This window comes from Triturus cristatus, chromosome 2_1, assembly GCF_964204655.1.
Source record: "Triturus cristatus chromosome 2_1, aTriCri1.1, whole genome shotgun sequence".
Taxonomy (NCBI): domain Eukaryota; kingdom Metazoa; phylum Chordata; class Amphibia; order Caudata; family Salamandridae; genus Triturus; species Triturus cristatus.
The window spans coordinates 48,914,679-48,932,746 of NC_140581.1; the positions used below are offsets into that span (position 1 = coordinate 48,914,679).

The 18,068-nt window shown below is 44.1% G+C and overlaps 1 protein-coding gene across 1 annotated transcript in view; it reads left to right on the forward strand.

The window, feature by feature from the left end:
* LOC146863703 (long-chain-fatty-acid--CoA ligase ACSBG2-like) overlaps positions 1 to 18,068 on the forward strand; it is a 456,555-nt gene that overhangs the window by 317,865 nt on the left and 120,622 nt on the right. Inside the window, exons 10-12 of the mRNA XM_085627841.1 lie at positions 11 to 228; positions 13,426 to 13,565; positions 15,937 to 16,183. Coding sequence (XP_085483967.1) covers positions 11 to 228; positions 13,426 to 13,565; positions 15,937 to 16,183 — 605 coding nt within the window. The remainder of the gene's footprint in view (positions 1 to 10; positions 229 to 13,425; positions 13,566 to 15,936; positions 16,184 to 18,068) is intronic.

Consider the following 18,068-nt stretch of genomic DNA (forward strand, 5'->3'; position numbering starts at 1 on the left):
ATCTCTACAGCTGTGGGAAGGCACTGCCAGGATGCAGGACTAGAATTCACATGCCTGACAAGGAAGGCTTTGGTGAAATTTGCAGTTGGGGAAGAAACATCTTCATGGGCTACTTGAACATGGAAGAGGAAACAACTGATGTGTTGGACGAGGAAGGATGGCTACACTCAGGTGATCTAGGCAAATTTGACCAGGATGGATTTCTGTTTGTCACTGGGAGAATCAAAGGTACGTATAGTGTAATCGACTAAGCATATGGGTGCTGAAAAAACTAGACTGTATATTGAATGAGGTCAGTATTTATCGAAACATTGTGGATATGAATGATACAAAGGTGAGACATAAATATTGTTTGTCCACAGATTACTGTATGAATTTCACCCTCCTGTACCTACGCTGGTCACTACTGTAGAAGTACACAAATAAGCTTTTCAATTAATGTAATTTTGTTCTTTAGATCTAGTTGTTCTTTTGAACATATGAGGTGCCTTCCTGATTCCCAAATTCTATTTTCTACTCACTGCAAGTGATGTCATGAGTGATGTCACTGACCATGTCATGAGTGATGTAATATGTGACGTCATCAGCAGTGCATTGCGGGCGCGCGAGTTATAGTTAGCTGAACTAACTATAACGTGGGAATTTCAATGGTTTTGTACAAGTGAAAAGTCCAGCTAACTATAACACCCCTGAAACCTATGGTTTTTTCAGTGAATTTCTGAGGTTTTTTAAATGCTAATTCCTAACTATAACGTGCCTGAAACCTATGTTTTTTTCTGTGAATTTCAAAGGTTTTTTAAATGCTAATTTCTAACTATTCCTACAGAGATAGGACATGTGAAGAAAGAAGAAAAAATGCACAGAAAGAAAAAAAAGAAGTGCAGAAAGAAGCAACAGAAGTCCTCAAAGACGAAGAAAAGTGCAGGAAGAAGGATAACGTGCAGAAAGAACAAAAAGAAGAGCAGAAAGAAGCCTTGTTGCAAAATCATCCTGTACCCTCAACTTTTTCAGACGGATACTGGTGGTAACTGAGTCTGACTAACCAGTCCTAGAGCCAGTGCTATGTTAAAAGACACTTAGAATACAGTGAAAACACCTACATACACTAGGGAACATTATGCGTTGGGGTCCCCCTGTGATTAGCATGACCTCCTCTGTAAGCCCCTAGTATATAATAGGGCAGGGGGATTAAAACTACCTCTTAAAACGGGCCACAGGGCGCTTTTGCACACGCTAACTCAGGCCCCGTCCCCTCCCTTCACCACTGTGTAAACGCACCCTGTGGCTGTTCTAAGTTGAGAGATTAAGTCCCCTTGAATCCTAAGGGTCCCTAGGGTCAAACTAGACCACTAGGTACCTCCAGTAAGCGCCACAGAGCTGCGTTGAAGAGAGGTGTAAAAAGGGGCTTGGCCTCAGAACACCTGTCTGCATCGCAGCTCCCTGGCGCATACTGGAGATGCCTGTTGGCTAGTTGGCCCTCAGGGACCCTCAGTATTGAAGAGGAATTAATTCCCCAACTTACAACTTCCCAGGGGGCGCGTTTGCAGAGTGCTGCAAGGAGGGGGCATCACCTCCGGCACGATGCCAGTCTTTTATTTATTTAAATTTTTTAAGAAGGGGGGCTGTGTGGTTCCCCTTCTTATTCTAATTTATTGGCCCTGATGACCCCATCCCCCAGGGCCTGTCTCCTAATTATACGTTTTTGACCCCAATCCCCAGGGCCGGCCACTGTTTTTTATTATTTTAAAAAAATATATATTTATAGACACACCTAGGACATGCTGGACAAACCGTACGTACCTATCACCATGACGATTTGCGTGATATTCATTAAAAGGTAACTATGCATACAATGAATCCACGTGGAATGTATTTACACCACTAGTGAAGCTCTGACATGTCTGATGCCTTACCGTGCCTAATCCTGGTAGACACCCTTGTCGTTTATTTATAGAAACATGGGTAGCTATTGACGGGCACATTTAATACACATGCACACCAAGCCATTCAAAGGGGATTCGACAAAAATTTGACCAAAACTATGCAAGAAAACCCCCTCACGATTAATAAAACACACATCCACTGCCGGATGTGTAATACTTTTTATTTTACTCTCTGGAAAGGGGACGAACATCACTTGAGAGTCACAGCGTGCTCCTGGCAGAGCCCAATGCTGTGTTACACCCACCATTGCCTGCTGAGTGCCACACACCTCTGTGTTGTATTCCACTAGCTAGTGCATATGCTATGACACTCTCTAGCCCATGTGAACTGTAACACCACCCCGTGAATATGTCATGCCACACTTGTCTTCGCACGGGTTATATTGCCCCATCTAAGGTGCCTTCCTCGATGCCTATGTTATAACGCACAGTGCTGTGCCATACATATTACAATCTGGGATCCATATCTTTGTCACAGTGCATATGCAACGTTACACTCCCCAGCACATATTTTATATTACAACTTTAGAGACTAGTTAGGTTACACAACACTGCCCTGTGCATATTACACTCCAAGGCGCATATCGCATAGCACGCGCTAGTGCCTGTGCTATCTCGCACTCTCCAATGAATCTGTAATTGCACACAATGTATTGCATATTATATTTCACGCCCGGTTCATATTATATCACACTTTTTGGTGCATGGTTTATACCATACACTATATCTAGTTTTCATTTGCAATCGTGCTCTCAGGACTATGTTCTATATAACACTGTGTTCACCTACCCTTTTCACGGGCATTACATTTTGCGATAGGGGGTGGAGGGTCAGGGGGTGTTTCTGCCAAGTGAGCCCGGAGTCACAGTCACAAACGTCCTCTTCTTCCTGAATAAAAGTGAGATTATGCTGCATACTTGTTCATATTTTAAGTAGTTCACTCAGACACACGTTTTAAAAACAATAAAGTTCCTAATACCCGCCTTCTCTGAACAGTTAGCTTGCTGCCCCATCCCCCTCCTCCCTATCCTCTGTTGTGTGAATCCATGGACTAGCCTCCTCCCTCCTGCCATGCATGGTCTGATGTGCTGCCACTGCCCTCAATTTAGTATGATGTACCAGTCCACTCCTCCTGCCCTCCATTGCCCAATTCTATGTCCCATCATTGACCTCCTGCTTAAACTCTGTGCTTAGCTTGCTGCCCCTATTCTCCTTCCCCCTGCCCTCCGATGTCTTTGTGCATGCCCCTGCTCCATCCTTTTTGCCCACCATGTTCCATGGACCTGCCACTCCCATCTACTCTGAGTGTTTTGTTGAGCTGCCACTCCCCTCCCACCTGCCTAGCATTGTCAGATGACTGTAACCTGTCCCTGCCACCTCCACCCTGCCTGTCCACATGCCATGCCCCTATCCTCTTCCTCCTATCCACATGGTCCATTGTACTGCAACACCCTTCTGCCCTCCCTGGTCTGTTGTGCTGCAACTGCTCCTCCTGCCTGCCCCGTGCGGTCTGTTGTGAGGCCCCTTCCCCTGAACTTTCTTGTCTGTGCACAGGTCCTGACCCTCCCTTCTATCCTCCATCGTCCTTTGTGCATGCCCCTGCACCCTCCTTCTTGCCCATCATAGCCATTGTGCTGCCACTAACCCTCCCACTTGCCATGCATGGTCTTCTGTGCTGCCATGGCCCCTCCCACCTTCCCTGTGTGGTCAGTTAGCTGGCCCTGACCCCCTCCCACCTTCCCTCCATCGTCTGTGTGTATGCCATCACAGTCTCACTGTTGCTCTTCATGGTGTGTCTTGCTTCTAGTGCCCATCCTGCCTGACCTCCATGGCTATCTTGCTGCTCCTGCCCTGCCCCCTTGCCCCCAGCCCTCTATTTACAAGTGCAGACCCCTACTCCCTTCTTCCTGGCTTGTCTGTTCCATTGTAATGCCCCTGATCCGTCCCTCCTGCCCTTTATGGTCTGTTATGCTGCAGCTTTCTCTCCTGTCTGTCCATTATGGTCAGCTAGCTACCATTGCCTCTTGCCCCTCTGTTCTCTGTTGTCCATGTGCATGGTCCTGTCCCCTCCCTCTTGCTTTCTATGGATTGTTGTGCTGCACTCCCGTCCCGCATGCCCTGTGTGGTGTATTGTGCTGCTGCAAACCCTGATGCCTGCCCTGCAGGGTCAGTTTGGTGCACCTCTCCATGTCCCTCCTGTCCTCTGTTATCCAAGTCCATGTCCCTACCCCATTTCCTTCCATGATCCAATGTACCATACTTGCGAACATTTTGAACTTGGTAAGAGGGAGATTTTGAAAAAAAACTGGGGTATTGATTTTCCCCTTTGAGTTACATTGAAAAAGAGGAGATTGTAGACAGGAGACAGATAAAATAAAGCCCATTTGAGCTTAAAAACATTGGACGCTTCCTGGCTGAATCGGGTCTGTTGGCATGTATGGTTGTACTACCATTGCCTCTTCCTTCTGCCCACAATGGTCAATTACATTGCCACAGCCTCTCTTGCAAGTCCTGTATTGTTGGTTTGTTGCCCCTGCCCCCCGTTCCACTGCCCTCCATAGTCTGTTGTGCTGCCACGGCCCATCCTGCCTGCTCAGTGTGGTTAAATTGTTGCCTTTGCACCCTCCTACCTGCCTTCAATTTTCAGAGTCCTGGCCTCTGCCTCTCAACAGTATCCTAATGAACAACTAGATTGCTAACATTCTATATTTATTACAAAAGTGTGGAACGCCTGACGTAATCAAAACTGTAATACCTAGAGCATTTCCTTTAGAAATTACATATATGAGAGGGTCTTATTGGCATCAAAATTATGGTTAGTGCTCTAAAAGACTAAAATAAGGACATATTTTCTGAGTTTTCAAATAGCGACAAAGCACTTTTAAATTATTTGTTATCTTTATGTTTTTTATCCAGTTGACCACTTGATTAAATGTTGCACTTAGGGGAGAGGATGTGGTGTTACTTCCAGAACTGCAGACTTTGCAACTGGGGACCAGGTTGGAGTTTCTGCTTCAGCTCGACATTCTGTGATTCTGGTCAAATCACTTAGTCTCCCCATGTCTACAACCAAAATGAATTTGTTCTTGTGTGATGTAACCAATGCTCATGTAAAGCACTCCAATACCTGACAAGTCTGCACTATATAACACTGCAAAAACACAAAATAATAAGTGTTTTGCACACTTCTGTCATTGGGCTATATTTGGGCTACATCTGGGTGATGTTGGGCTACATTTGGGCTCTTTTGTCTCCGGTGGCCATTTTGGGAGATTTATTTGTTATGAAGTTTCCTAATTTCCTCATGTACTGCAGTCTCCTCAGTAGGAAATGCTTTCAGTTTTTTACTTTGATTCCATCATGAAGGTATTCAGATATGTTACACATTTGCCATAAATTCTGAATGTTAGCACTCTAGTTGCTCATTAGATCACTGTAGTAAAACTACTGTTCACCATGGAAGTCTGCTCCTGGTATTAAAAGTGCATGTTTCAGTCTGCATGTCAGAATTTTTTAATGAAATAGAAGAGGATTTGAGAAGTCACTCAAAATGTGCCCTCATTTTCTTTCTTCAGCATTAATCATAATTTCTATGGCAAATGAACCCCCTCATTGTGTACCTTTTTAAATTAAATGTTTGAAGTTTTACCAGTTTATTCCAATCAAGATGGCTTCAGGTGTGCCGTACTTTTGTCATAATCAAGACAGTAAGCGCTCTAGTTGTTTTTGAGAACACTCTGGGACATTCTGTCATTGGGCTATACTTGGGCTACATCTGGGTGATATTTTGGCTACTTTTGTCTCTGGTGGCCATCTTGGGAGACTTATTTGTTATGAAGTTTCCTAATTTCCTCATTTACTGCAGTCTCCTCAGTAGGAAATACTTTCAGTTTTTTACTTTGATTCCATCAAGAAGGCATTCAGATGTGTCACACATTTGCCATAAATTCAGAATGTTAGCACTCTTTTTGCTCATTAGATCACTGTAGTAAAGCTACTGCTCACCAGGGAAAACTGCTGCTGGTATTGAAAGTGCATGTTTCAGTCTGCATGTCAGAATTGTTTAATGAAATAGAAGAGGATTTGAGAAGTCACTCAAAATGTGCCCTAATTTTTCTTTCTGCAGCACTAATCATACTTTTTATGGAAAAATGAACCCCCTCATTTTGTTCCTTTTTAAATTAAATGTTTTAAGAGATACCACTTTAATCCAAGCAAGATGGCTTCAGGTGTGCCATACGTTTATCATAAGTAGGACTGTTAGCGCTCTAGTTGTTCTTTGGAACACTCTGGGAAGCTGCAGTAGAACACAAAGGAATCAACTGACAGTCTGTGCCCTTGTTGGATGTACATGTTTTACTGAGAATGTCAGACTTCATTCTCACATGACTGAGAAAGATAATGTGAATTTACAGAAAATATGCTCTCAGTTTAGCTTATAGATCACCTTCCAAACCTCTGTGGGAAAAGCATGAGAAAATATTTTTCTCTCAATCATGATATCCCAGAAGAAGGCTTTTTCACATGGTGAAATCACCTTAGAACATACCACAATTCCTAAAATGAGTATGATACCATCAACAAATGATTTATAATGTAACTAAAGTCTTAAAACCTTCTATTAACTGCAATGCTTTTTAATGAGGTGCTATCATGTATATTGGTCCCAAGATGGCTGCCAACACTTCTTGGATGAAGTGCTGACAGCCAATCAGATCTCAGGATGAGATGTGTGGTTAGGCTCCGCCGACATATATATATGATTTTACTTTTGATTTTCTCAGGAACTACTGAACAGATTGACACCAGACCTGCAAAAGGCACTTCCCTGACCTGAGGACTACCTCTCTGCCAAATTTCAAGTAATTCTGTTCAGCCGTTTGGGCTGTACCTTGGACTAAAGGTCCCTATGGAAAAATGCATGGGGAAAACGTGTTTTGGGACCCCCCTTTCTTCTCGGCCCCCGCTTGACGAATCACCCCGAGAATTTCAGGGTAGGAGCTGAATGGAGCGCCCCATTTGTTTTGGCTGATGCCAAACTGATGTAGAAGCATAGTTGCCTGCTCCTAAAAGATAAAAGGCTAAGCGCGAGAAGACGTGGTCACTGCAGCAGCCTCCCTTCACACTGAGCTGTTCGTCCATGTGGCCTTGTGCCTTGCCATAATTACACACGTCGGTTCATGTGTTTTGTTTTATAAAACAGAAACAGCATATTCCCTAGCGAGTCTGTTACACAGCACGCCCAAAGAGCAAGTGCTAATGATTAAGTGCCCATGTGCGCACAGGTAGACCCCCGTGCAAATAAAGCAGTAGTTTGAAGTCTAAAATTGCCAAAGTGATGTATCAGCATGGTTGCCTGCTCCTAAAAGATGAAAGACTGAGCGCTAGAAGACGTGGTCACTGCAGCTGGCTCTCTTCACACTGAGCTGTCATCCATGTGGGCTTGTGCCTTAGCATCATTATACTCGCCGGATTGTGTGTTATAAAACAGAAACATCATATTCCCTAACAAGTTTGTTACATAGCATGCAAAAAGTGCAAGTGCAAATGATTAAATGCCCTTGTGCGCACTGGTAGACCGTGGCGCAAATTAATCAGTAGTTTAAAGTCTAAAATTGCCAAACTGCTGTAGCAGTATGGTTGCCTGCTCCTAAAATATGAAAGGCTGAGTGCTAGAACACGTGGTCACTGCAGCAGACTCTCTTCACACTGAGCTGTTCGTCCATGTGGGCTTGTGCCTTACCATCATTACACTGGCCAGTTTGTGTGTTGTGTGTTATAAAACAGAAACAGCATATTCCCTAACGAGTTTGTTACATAGCATGCAAAAAGTGCAAGTGATAATGATTAAGTGGCCATGTGCGCACTTATAGACCCTGGCTCAAATTAAGGAGTAGTTTAAAGTCTAAAATTGCCAAACTGATGTAGCAGCATGGGTGCCTGCTCCTAAAAGATGAAAGGCTGAGCGCAAGAACACGTGGTCTCTGCAGCAGGCTATCTTCGCACTGAGCTGTCCTTCCATGTGGGCTTGTGCCTTAGCATCATTTCACTCGCCGGTTTGTGTGTTATAAAAGAAAAACACCAATATTCCCTAATGAGTCTGTTACACAGCACACCCAAAGAGCAAGTTCTAATGATTAAGCGCTCATGTGTGCACTGGTAGACCCCAGCTCAAATTAAGCAGTTGTTTAAAGTCTAAAATTGTCAAACTGATGTAGCAGCATTGTTGCCTGCTCCTAAAAGATGAACGCTGAGCGTTAGAACATGTGGTCTCTGCAGCAGGCTCTCTTCACACTGAGCTGTCCGTCCATGTGGGCTTGTACCTTAGCATCATTACACTCTCCGGTTTGTGTGTTGTGTCTTATAAAACAGAAACAGCATATTCCCCAACAAGTCTGTCACACACTAATTACAGGAGGGGGCCGCGTGGCCCCCTTCCCTAGGCCACTTCTGGCACCGGGTACCCCATCCCCCAGGGCCAGGCCACCCTTTATTTTAAATTTTAAAGGGGGGCTGCGTGTCCCCCTCCTCATGCCACTTCTGGCCCCAGGACCCCATCCCCGGGGCCCTGCCCTTACTGTTGGGGACCGTGGGGGGAGCCCCAATGCCCCCACGGTCCCAGCCGGCTCCCCGCCTCCTCCGGGGGCCGGCATTGCTTTTGCACAAGAGAAGCTGCTAACATGCAGCTCCCCTTGTGCAAAAGCAATTTTGCTTCGGTTTTGTGAGAGCTGGTCCCCGGGACTGCGGGATGGCCATGTGCCCCCATGAATAAATTAGAAAGTCCCATGGAGGTGGGGGCCCCCAGGAATTGGGGGACCTACAAGGCCCCCCGCCCTTATTGTTTTGAAGCCCCTTGGAGGTGGCGTCCCCGGGTCTGCAGGGGGGCCACGTGCCCCTGTGTATACATTAGAAAGCCTCGGGGAGGTGGCGGTTCCCGGGGCTGCGGGGAGACCCGCGGGCCCCCGCTACATAAATCAAATTTTCCCCAGGACCTGGCCCACCCGGGGGCTTTTAAAAATGAAGCGTGGCAGCTCTAACTAAAGGAATCACAGTACTGCCAACTGTGAAATGTGAAAACTAACAAAAAATATAAAACAATACAGAGCAATCAGTTCACTTTTAGGCTCCTGGTTGGCCCCAAAACTTCATTTGAATGTGATATGATTTAAAACATGTTGGCACACATAGCCCAGGATTAGAAGAACACTTGTGGCAGCATATGTGACTTTCCTTCCACACACCTCTTCAGATATAAACTCAACATCTCCTACAGGAAAAGTTTGGGTTTTTTGGGTGTGGGCGGAATATAATCAGGAAAGTAGCGATCTTTCAATGTAGCCACATCCTCCATGACTCCAACTCTAGGAATATTTGCCAACTCCACTACAACAAGGCTTTCTATCACAGACTGCTGAAACTGAACAAAAGTCATCTTTTGAATCTGGAGCACAATCCTTAAATACAACAAAAGCATTGAATGTTACCAAACAAAATAAATGGACAGCCAACTTCTTATACCAAATGTATGACTTATGAACAGCACTGTTAGACTCCGACCTCTGATCCACTCTATAGCATCACCCATGTGCTTATTGTTGTCTAAAACCTTGCTTGGCAGTTCAGGCTGGACTGATCCCATGAGGCACCGGGTCAAGACTGCATATGGCTGGGTCTAAACTGGGGTGGCATGATGAGCAAAAGAACAATGGATTTGACAGAGATCTATTAACTGGGGGTGAGCATTTTATTTGCTCTGCATTCTGTCCTTCATCTGGGTGTCTATGCTTTCTCGACCTAAGTGCACCGGGTATGCCCAAACGTGGTCCAGGGCTCACTGTGTCACTGGATTCAAGCTAGCCTGGCTGATGAGGGGTGGTGCCCCGAAACCCATCTAGGGATGACCTGGCTTGGCAGTTTGGGCTGGACTGGTCCCATGAGGCACAGGGTCAAGACTGATTAACATATGACTGGGTCTAAACTGAGGTGGCATAGTGGGCAAAAGACAATGGATTGTAACCCAGATCTATTGACTGGGGTAAATGTTTGATTTGCTCTGCATTCCGTCCATCATCTGTGTATCTTTCCCCTCACAAGGAGACAGTGATACTGCGGTGCTATGGGGACTTGGTTTGCCTGGGATAGCCGACTTCAGGACTTGTTCATGAAGACACTTGTTTGGGTGCTGGAGCTTGGATGTCAAGGGGGTACCAGATGTTTGTGGGCAATTGGTGCTAAATCATTTGTAGATTACCTGACTCAGGCTCCAGGTTTTATTAATAGAAGAACAGCTAGTAATTTACTGAAATCTATTGAAAGTCATCCTCTGAGCCATGCTTGTGTCCTAATGGGTTCCAGCACCAGCTTCCAAGGAAGCCTCACTCTATGTGCTACATGGGGTGTAGGCCTCTTTCTTCCAATATGTAATAGGGAGGGTGAAAAAACCTCCTTTGCAGATCAGCATAATGACCAAATAGCTTGACTTGGCCTCGGCAAATGCAAGCCAGTCTGTGACTCCATTGCCATGGTTCTCCTGATCAGTAGCTCCAGTGGACATGGGCACTCTGGTCAGTGACTCCAGTGGGCCTGGGCAGTCTAGTCAATAGCTTCAGAGAGCCTGGCTACCTGGTTGGAGTTGTGGCCTGGGTTATGTGGTCGGCTTACCCAAGCTGAACTATTTAAAGAAGCCACAGTGAGAGATCTGTGATGCCTGAGTGGATGCCTCGGGCCTAGACCCATGGGTAGACCTCCAGAAATTGGAAGGACTGCCATTCTTACCTATGGCAGGGGAAGATTCTCATGCTCCTCCTGGCTGATCACCTCAAAGAAGTTCAGGCGAGAATTCTGAGAAGCCCATGAAAAGGCCAAGGGCCTTGTCACCCTGGACAGGACTCCAGACTCCAACCAGAGCAACCTTTCCTAACCAGGACAAAGTGGCTCTAGACTAGGGAGGATTCCCATGCTTCTCTGGTATGTTGAACTTAAACAAGGCAGACATTGGGCACTCTTTGAAGCCTGTATGGATGCCTTAGGCCCAGTAACTGGACCAAGGCTTTGGGCACTGGTTGCTCTGAGGTGGCCAGCACTAAGATACCCTAGTAAGAATTTGATAAATCCGTCGCTGAGGCCTGGGGCCTGCACGCCCAGGCTAGGGTCCAAAGTGCAGGCAAGAACCACGTTCCCTTCACAGGGCAGGGTTGCACCAGACCAGGTAGGATACTGAGGCTTCTCTATGCCATCCAGCTCAAAGAAGGCCACATGGCACTTGATAATCAGGGCCAGGGCTCCAGACACTGGCTAGCCTGGGCCAAACAGCTCTATGACACCTCAGTAAGAGTTTGATGATCCCTGTATAGATGCTTGAGGCCTGGACCTCCAATCCAGGGCTCCAGGCACCAGCCAGACCCACAAATATCACCCAGGACAGTGGTCCACCAGATCAGGAATGAGTCTTGTGATTCTCTGGGCCAACCAGCTCAACAAAGTCTCAATGATTGGACCGTGATCCCCTTGTTGATGCTGAGGCTTGGTCTCCAGGTTCAGAGCTCCAGGTACCATTTGCTCTGAGCCTACCAGCTCAAAGAAGTCACAGTGAGAGGTTACTGAAGCCCACATGGGGGCCTGATCATACAGGCCAGGGTCCCAGGCACTGGCAAGAGAAAACTTCCCTACCCAGGACATAGTCTTGGGAACAACACAGGTAAAATGTTACAGCATGCATCTGTTAAAGCTTGATATCTTGAAAATCATGTTTTGCCAAAAACATCACCAGTGATCTTTCATTCTTAATGCAGATCTGGCTAATGGCCAGTTTAGGCATACTCTGAGTCCCACCTATCTATGATTCACCTGTTTTTTTGTTTACAAAATTTCACCAACTGAGCAGTGATCATAAATTGCATATGCCCCATAGACATAAACTATTTGATTTAAATATACAAACCATGCCTAACACTGTATTGCTGATTTTTTAAACGATTTCTGTGTTTAAGGTACACTTTACAGTGATGCTAGTTTATTTGGTTTGGAGCTGTGATATTTTATTTGCCATGAACATACTTGGCTGCAGACACAGTCCATACATAGCTCTCCGAAGTGATGCACCCTGACATACTGCAAGCATTACACTTTGAAGAGTAGACTACAGCAGATTGGCATATGGCTAAACAAGTTACAATATAGCCTACCATAGGACTTGGTTCCATCCAGGCACTAGTGAATGATTGATATTGATGTGGTTGAACTCCTTCATCATAAGAAGGTAACAGGCTAATCCACTGCATGGATGTGGTGATCTCAGGTCTCTTTACAATGTGGAGGAGCCTTCTGTAACCTGGAGCTTTACTTTAACCATGCCCTTGCTTCCAAAGCTCTCCCATTGAGCACAAGGAGCAGAGTCTCTGGAAGAGCTGAGCGCCAAGAGAATTTATACACATATTAACACATCTTCCTAGGGGTCTCCCGACCAACGTGGCCCATGCGTGGCCCAGCCGATGCAACTGATAGGCTCCTTCTAGAAGTCTATGGATAAACTTACAAGTTGGTAGGACATTTTGCAGCCTCACAGAGAGCCCCATTTGAGTTCCTGCACAACAAAGACCCCTTTTTTAAAAATAAATTGTACAATTATCTATTTTCACTATTCCATAGCGCTGGGATGCCTTCGGGTGAGCACGCGCTTTATAAATGTTTCATTCATTCATTCATTCACTCCTCTCATTAGCTGATTTTTGCAATCAAATGTGGGTTTGCCTTTACCTTTGTTATTGTATACCTAGCTCTAGCTGGAGTCTCCATTCTATGTTACCACTACTTACCAGACATACACGCCACACCTTAATGAAAAAAATAAATGACAAACACAGTAGAAAGTCCTTCAATAGATTAGTTGGGATTGTATTTTGGGTGCCTGCAAGGGAATTCTTCATGATTAGGTATGTGAAGACACCATTACACTTTTAGTTCAATGTCTCAGGTAATGTTTTAGTTAACAATGTCCGCTTTCAAAGGCAAACCTGTTGGCCACAAAATCTTGGAATTACAAGATTAGTCATTTAATCTGCAGGTGGATGGAGTTTACAAAGAGTCAGCCAGTTGACAAGTTACAGAGTCTATCAGTGCAGGTCTTTTAAAGTATGTTGGTTTTGCCATAGCCCCCATAGACCCTGTGTTGGGGATATTGATGGAATCCTTGAATGCTGTGGCACTTGAGATTTGGTCATGTTGAAAGTTCTCCCACAGATGTTTACTGTTACAGATATCCTTCACCCTATTTGAGACTCACCTGTATCATGTTCTTCGATCAGTGACGTGTGAGATTTATTGAATAAAAATTCCAGAAATAAACACTTTTTTTATATGTTGTTGGGTGAACATGTGTGGATGATGGTTTATTGTGCCTCGTGAATCCCAAACAACTATCTCTATCTGGTGCTAAGATATCAGTTTCTGAAAGTAAATCTGCCTAATCTTGTGCTTTCTGTAGAACTAGTTATCACCTCAGGGGGTGAGAACATCCCCCCAGTACCAATCGAGAATGCTGTAAAGAAGGAGTTGCCGATTATCAGTAATGCAATGCTGGTTGGAGATTGGAGGAAGTTCCTGTCCATGCTGCTTACGTTGAAGGTGAGAAAGGAAAGACTGTGAGTGCTTTCATGCATGGTCGTGAGAGCGTGGGGCCATGTTCTGCATAGTGTACCAGGCATCTACGCTTTGTGTGTCTCTTGGGCATTATAGTATTGCAAATGAGGGAATCACTTTGCCTCTCTGTTGATGCTGTAATTGGCAAACAAGACCTCTGAAAGCACACCAAGGATGTTCCTAAAATGCACATTTTAGTGGACTGCCTGAGGGCAACCCCCTGGAGAGGGCACATGGATTCCAATGGAGCCTCCCAGACATCCACCTGAAGACATTTGCAAGTATGCACTGGGGGGGTCTCTGTCTCCTCTGTGCAGAAATACCCACCTGTTCTGTAAACCATGGACCAGTTTTTAAGCTGCCATTCTATACTTCACTGAATGCACTGCTCCCAGGGTAGCTGTCAGCATGCCACTGTTGTTAAGGCAACTCATTATTGATAATAGGGTACACTGTCCCGGCCAGGAGCAGACTAGGACAGTGCACCAATTTTGTAAATATATCATGATGGTCTTTTCTGGAGCAGCACAGTGCAGAGCACCTGTTTAATGCGCCTGAAGGGGGTAATGTAAATTCATTAAAGCTGATGTTAATGATTTTTTTTTTTAAACAGCTCAGGAACTGGAAGTGAGAAACCTTGCCCACTGTTTCCAAGCTGTTCTATCTGAAAATAAAGCACTAATTCCGATTTGAATTAATTTACTTTATGCCCTACAGCTGCATAAAACAGGCACTGGGTTATGCGATGCACCTGAAAAGACCCTTACAATCACAGCCACTGGAATTTTGCACTTAAAGGACTCAATAAATCAGAATTCTTGTGAATGACCTGAACTTCCTTGTTAAACCTTTAGAGTTCGAACAGATTATATTATGTAAGAGGGATGATTGTTCAATGACACACATTAGTAGAAGGTTTATTGTTGTGCTCAGGCCTTGCAACAGTGAGAATTTCTCTTTGAAACTGTTAATATATTTAATGTGCTTTAGCTCTTACTGAACTGGAAAGAGAGTTTTTGTGTCTTTTCTTAACCAGGAAACAAAATTCCTAGACACTCAAATATTTCAAATGATGCACAAAGGTAGATTATTCTTTAACAGTGTCGGTGTCAAATCATGTTCATCTTATAGTTATGAATCTGCACATAGTGATCATTCAGAAGAACCTCTAAACATTGTGCATGGCTTTTAACATCCACTGAATTGAATCAGATATGTTTGTGTGCTTGAACCTAGAAGTAATTATGGATCAGAAACAGAGTTAGGGAGGAGTGGAACGAACGGAAACTCAAGGCTTGTGCTGGTCCAAAGTTGGTTTCTGTCAGGAATCATTTCACAATTTTCCAGAGGACAAACTGATCTCATGCTATCCTAGTTATCTTAGCAAAATGTTCTTAGGAGTGGAGGGCCTCAACCTTCATGTTAAACAATTAGGTTTGGGTCATTGGTTGCTTAATGCTATTAGCAAGCAGGAGAAATGTCGTCCTAGTTGATTCCAGCTTTAGGTAGGTGTTTTACACCCAGTTCTTGCTCATCTGTTACAAGATATATGTGCTGGGCATTATTCACTCAGGAGATGTTGGAGTATAGTGGTGTGTTATTGTATACTAGTGGATTTTGTTATTCCAAAGAATCAATGGTTTTCATATAGATGGAAGCTTTTACAGAGCAGGTACATAAAGGATAGATCATGATGACTTTTCAGGCATGGGCACATGATGACGTTTAATAAGTTGTTCTTATAGTCCGATGCCAAAACAAGGAGTAGCTCCTCGATGTCTAGCTGCCCGCTCAAAGATTCTGCTCCTAGCATAATCAGAGGGGAATTTTGTAAAATAATTAAAGTAATGTCTGGTCCCCATTCTGTAAAGTTTGTAAAAATGTAGAAAATAAATTACTGTTGTTTCAGTTTGAATTGGTATGAACACTTAAACATCACATCACACCATAGTATTGACTAGAATTTACTGGTACTGAATGCTTAGCATATCTTCCTTTCAAATGGGCATAATTAAGATTTCTTTTGATGCAAAAGTAAACCACCCCTGAGATATAGTGTAGTTCAACACTGCTGCAAGATCTAATTGGTTTTGATTGCATCTCATGATATGTTTTGCCCATGGTCTTCTGTGTGTTCTGTATGTGTGCCTGTCACATTATACTAGTTCATTCAGTGTTGTGATGTACAATGTTAGAAACATGTTTACTTAGGTTTTCCATTTATGGAGTACTTTCCAATAGGTTCTCTCCACTACCTTCTCTCATACTTTGATTTGAGGTGTGGCTCCTCCTGTATTCCTCCTGTATTAGTCTATGTTTCACAGATCCACCATACTTCTTTCCTCTTCTCTTTCAGTGCACTATAGATCCAGTCACTGAAGCACCCCAGGATGATCTGACTCCAGAAGCAGTTAATTTCTGCCAGCAGTTGGGTAGTAGGGCCACAGGGGTCTCAGAGGTGGTGCGCACAAAGGACCCAATAATCTATGATGCAATCCAGAAGACAATGGAGCGGGTGAATCTCAAGGCACTAAGCAATGCTCAGAAGGTACAGAAATGGACTATCCTAGAGAAGGACTTCTCTGTTGCTGGGGGTGAGCTTGGTAAGTGTGCTGGGGGGACTAGTGGCCATCAGAAAGCTCAGTGCTGGCTGGAGGCTGTAAGTGTAATCAATCACCTAGACATCTTCACCAATTTAGATCTGGAAGGACCAAATCACTAGAGCGCATGATACTTGATGTTATCTGTGTGCACATAGTCATCAGAGTCTGAGTAATGCCTTTAATGCAGAAACTTAAGATAAGTTAAAGATAACTTTCAGAGACATGACTCTACTTTCTCTAAATAGGGAGACAGGTAGATGTCTTCATTTGCGGGCTGTAATCATATTCACCTAAAGACGGTGTCATTGTAATTGGCTCCTCTATATAATCATTATATGTTCATCAATTTTGGGCTTCATTAATTTCTCATGAGTTATTCCATCTACATTACAAAATGTACCAATATTATTCAAGCCGGACCAGTGCAATAGGGGAACTATACTATCAACAACTATCCTGAGCACCCTGTCTTCAACTACACAACTTCCAAAACAAAAGCTCCTATCAGTATCCTGATATTTTATTCTGTACTTTTCTCTCAAACACGGCCAATGAATGGAGTTTCTGGACTCCCTGGCACCAAGGACTTTGCCAATATGCCAACCTGAGAGAGAAAACACAGTTGACTGCAAACACCAGATAACCCATTGAAAAGTACTTGAATAAGTTGCGTAACAATCAAACCTATAATATGTCACAGACATAGCTACTGGAACTCCCAAACATTTTTACATCATTAATAGTGTCAGAAACTGGGTTGTTGGCTGAGTTGGGTGTTAACTCTGTTCAATCAACTGCCATAATTTCCTGTTAGGGTGAACCACAAAAGTAACTTCTAAATTAAGCTTTGCTTAACCCTTTGGTAGCCTAGTACAAAATCAGTCAGGCTTACTTTAGAGGCAATTTAAAAAAAAAGTATGCATCACAAAAAGAGAAATAAAGTGAGAATATAACACAAGAAAAGTCACACATCAATTTAGAAAAATAAAGTACATTTTAATAAATTATTTGACACCAAAGCAACAATAATGTAATCAGGGGAACCAGGATTTTTTTAGTTTAAGTTTAAGGTCAAACTAGCACCAAAAAAGCTCAAAACGCCAACCTCTGACACCACAATGGTGCGCAGATTGGATAATAGAAGCAAATTGGGTCCGGTCAGCGCTTACTTTTCAACTTATAAGAAATTTTCCCCAAAAGTTTTCTGAAAAGGTAAAGTTTAATGAGGCATGGCTGCAAGTGGTGTTCATGGAGGAGTTTGTTTGAGGGAGCCCCTGGCTGAATTTACACTGAAGATTTCCATGTTAAGAATGAGTCTTTTTCATAGTTCTGAAAGTTGAAAACCTACAACTGGACGCATCTGCAAGCTATAACCGAGATGTTTCCACAAGGATGGATACTACTTCTGTGAAGGACCGCTGAACCAGATTTGCTGCAGCTGAGAAGAACATAGAGGAAGCTGCCGCAAAATTCGGCCTACCAGAAATACACCTTGGGCGGATTGACGAGCATGTAGGTCCCAGTCTCCTCTCAATTCTCAAAGCACTTTTTAGTCCACCATTTTTTAATGCCAAGTTTTGGATTTGGCCTATGTTGCCACCTTTAGCACCACTTCCAGGGTCCAGGACTGGAAAGGTCTCTGATCAGGGGTCCATTCAAGTAGCACTTGGAATCACTCTGGTAGTCTTGGGTTAAAAAAGTGTAACAGGCCTCAAGCAACAGGGCAGGCCTCTGAGGGTTCATGACAGGCTTAAGGCAGCAGAGCAGTCCCTCCACCTACAGCAAAGCAGTCTTCTAAAGTACACAGCAGGCCACAGCAGCGGAGAAAGTCCAATGAGAAAGTGAATTGAAATGTGGGACCGATGCCTTATTTGAAGTACACAAT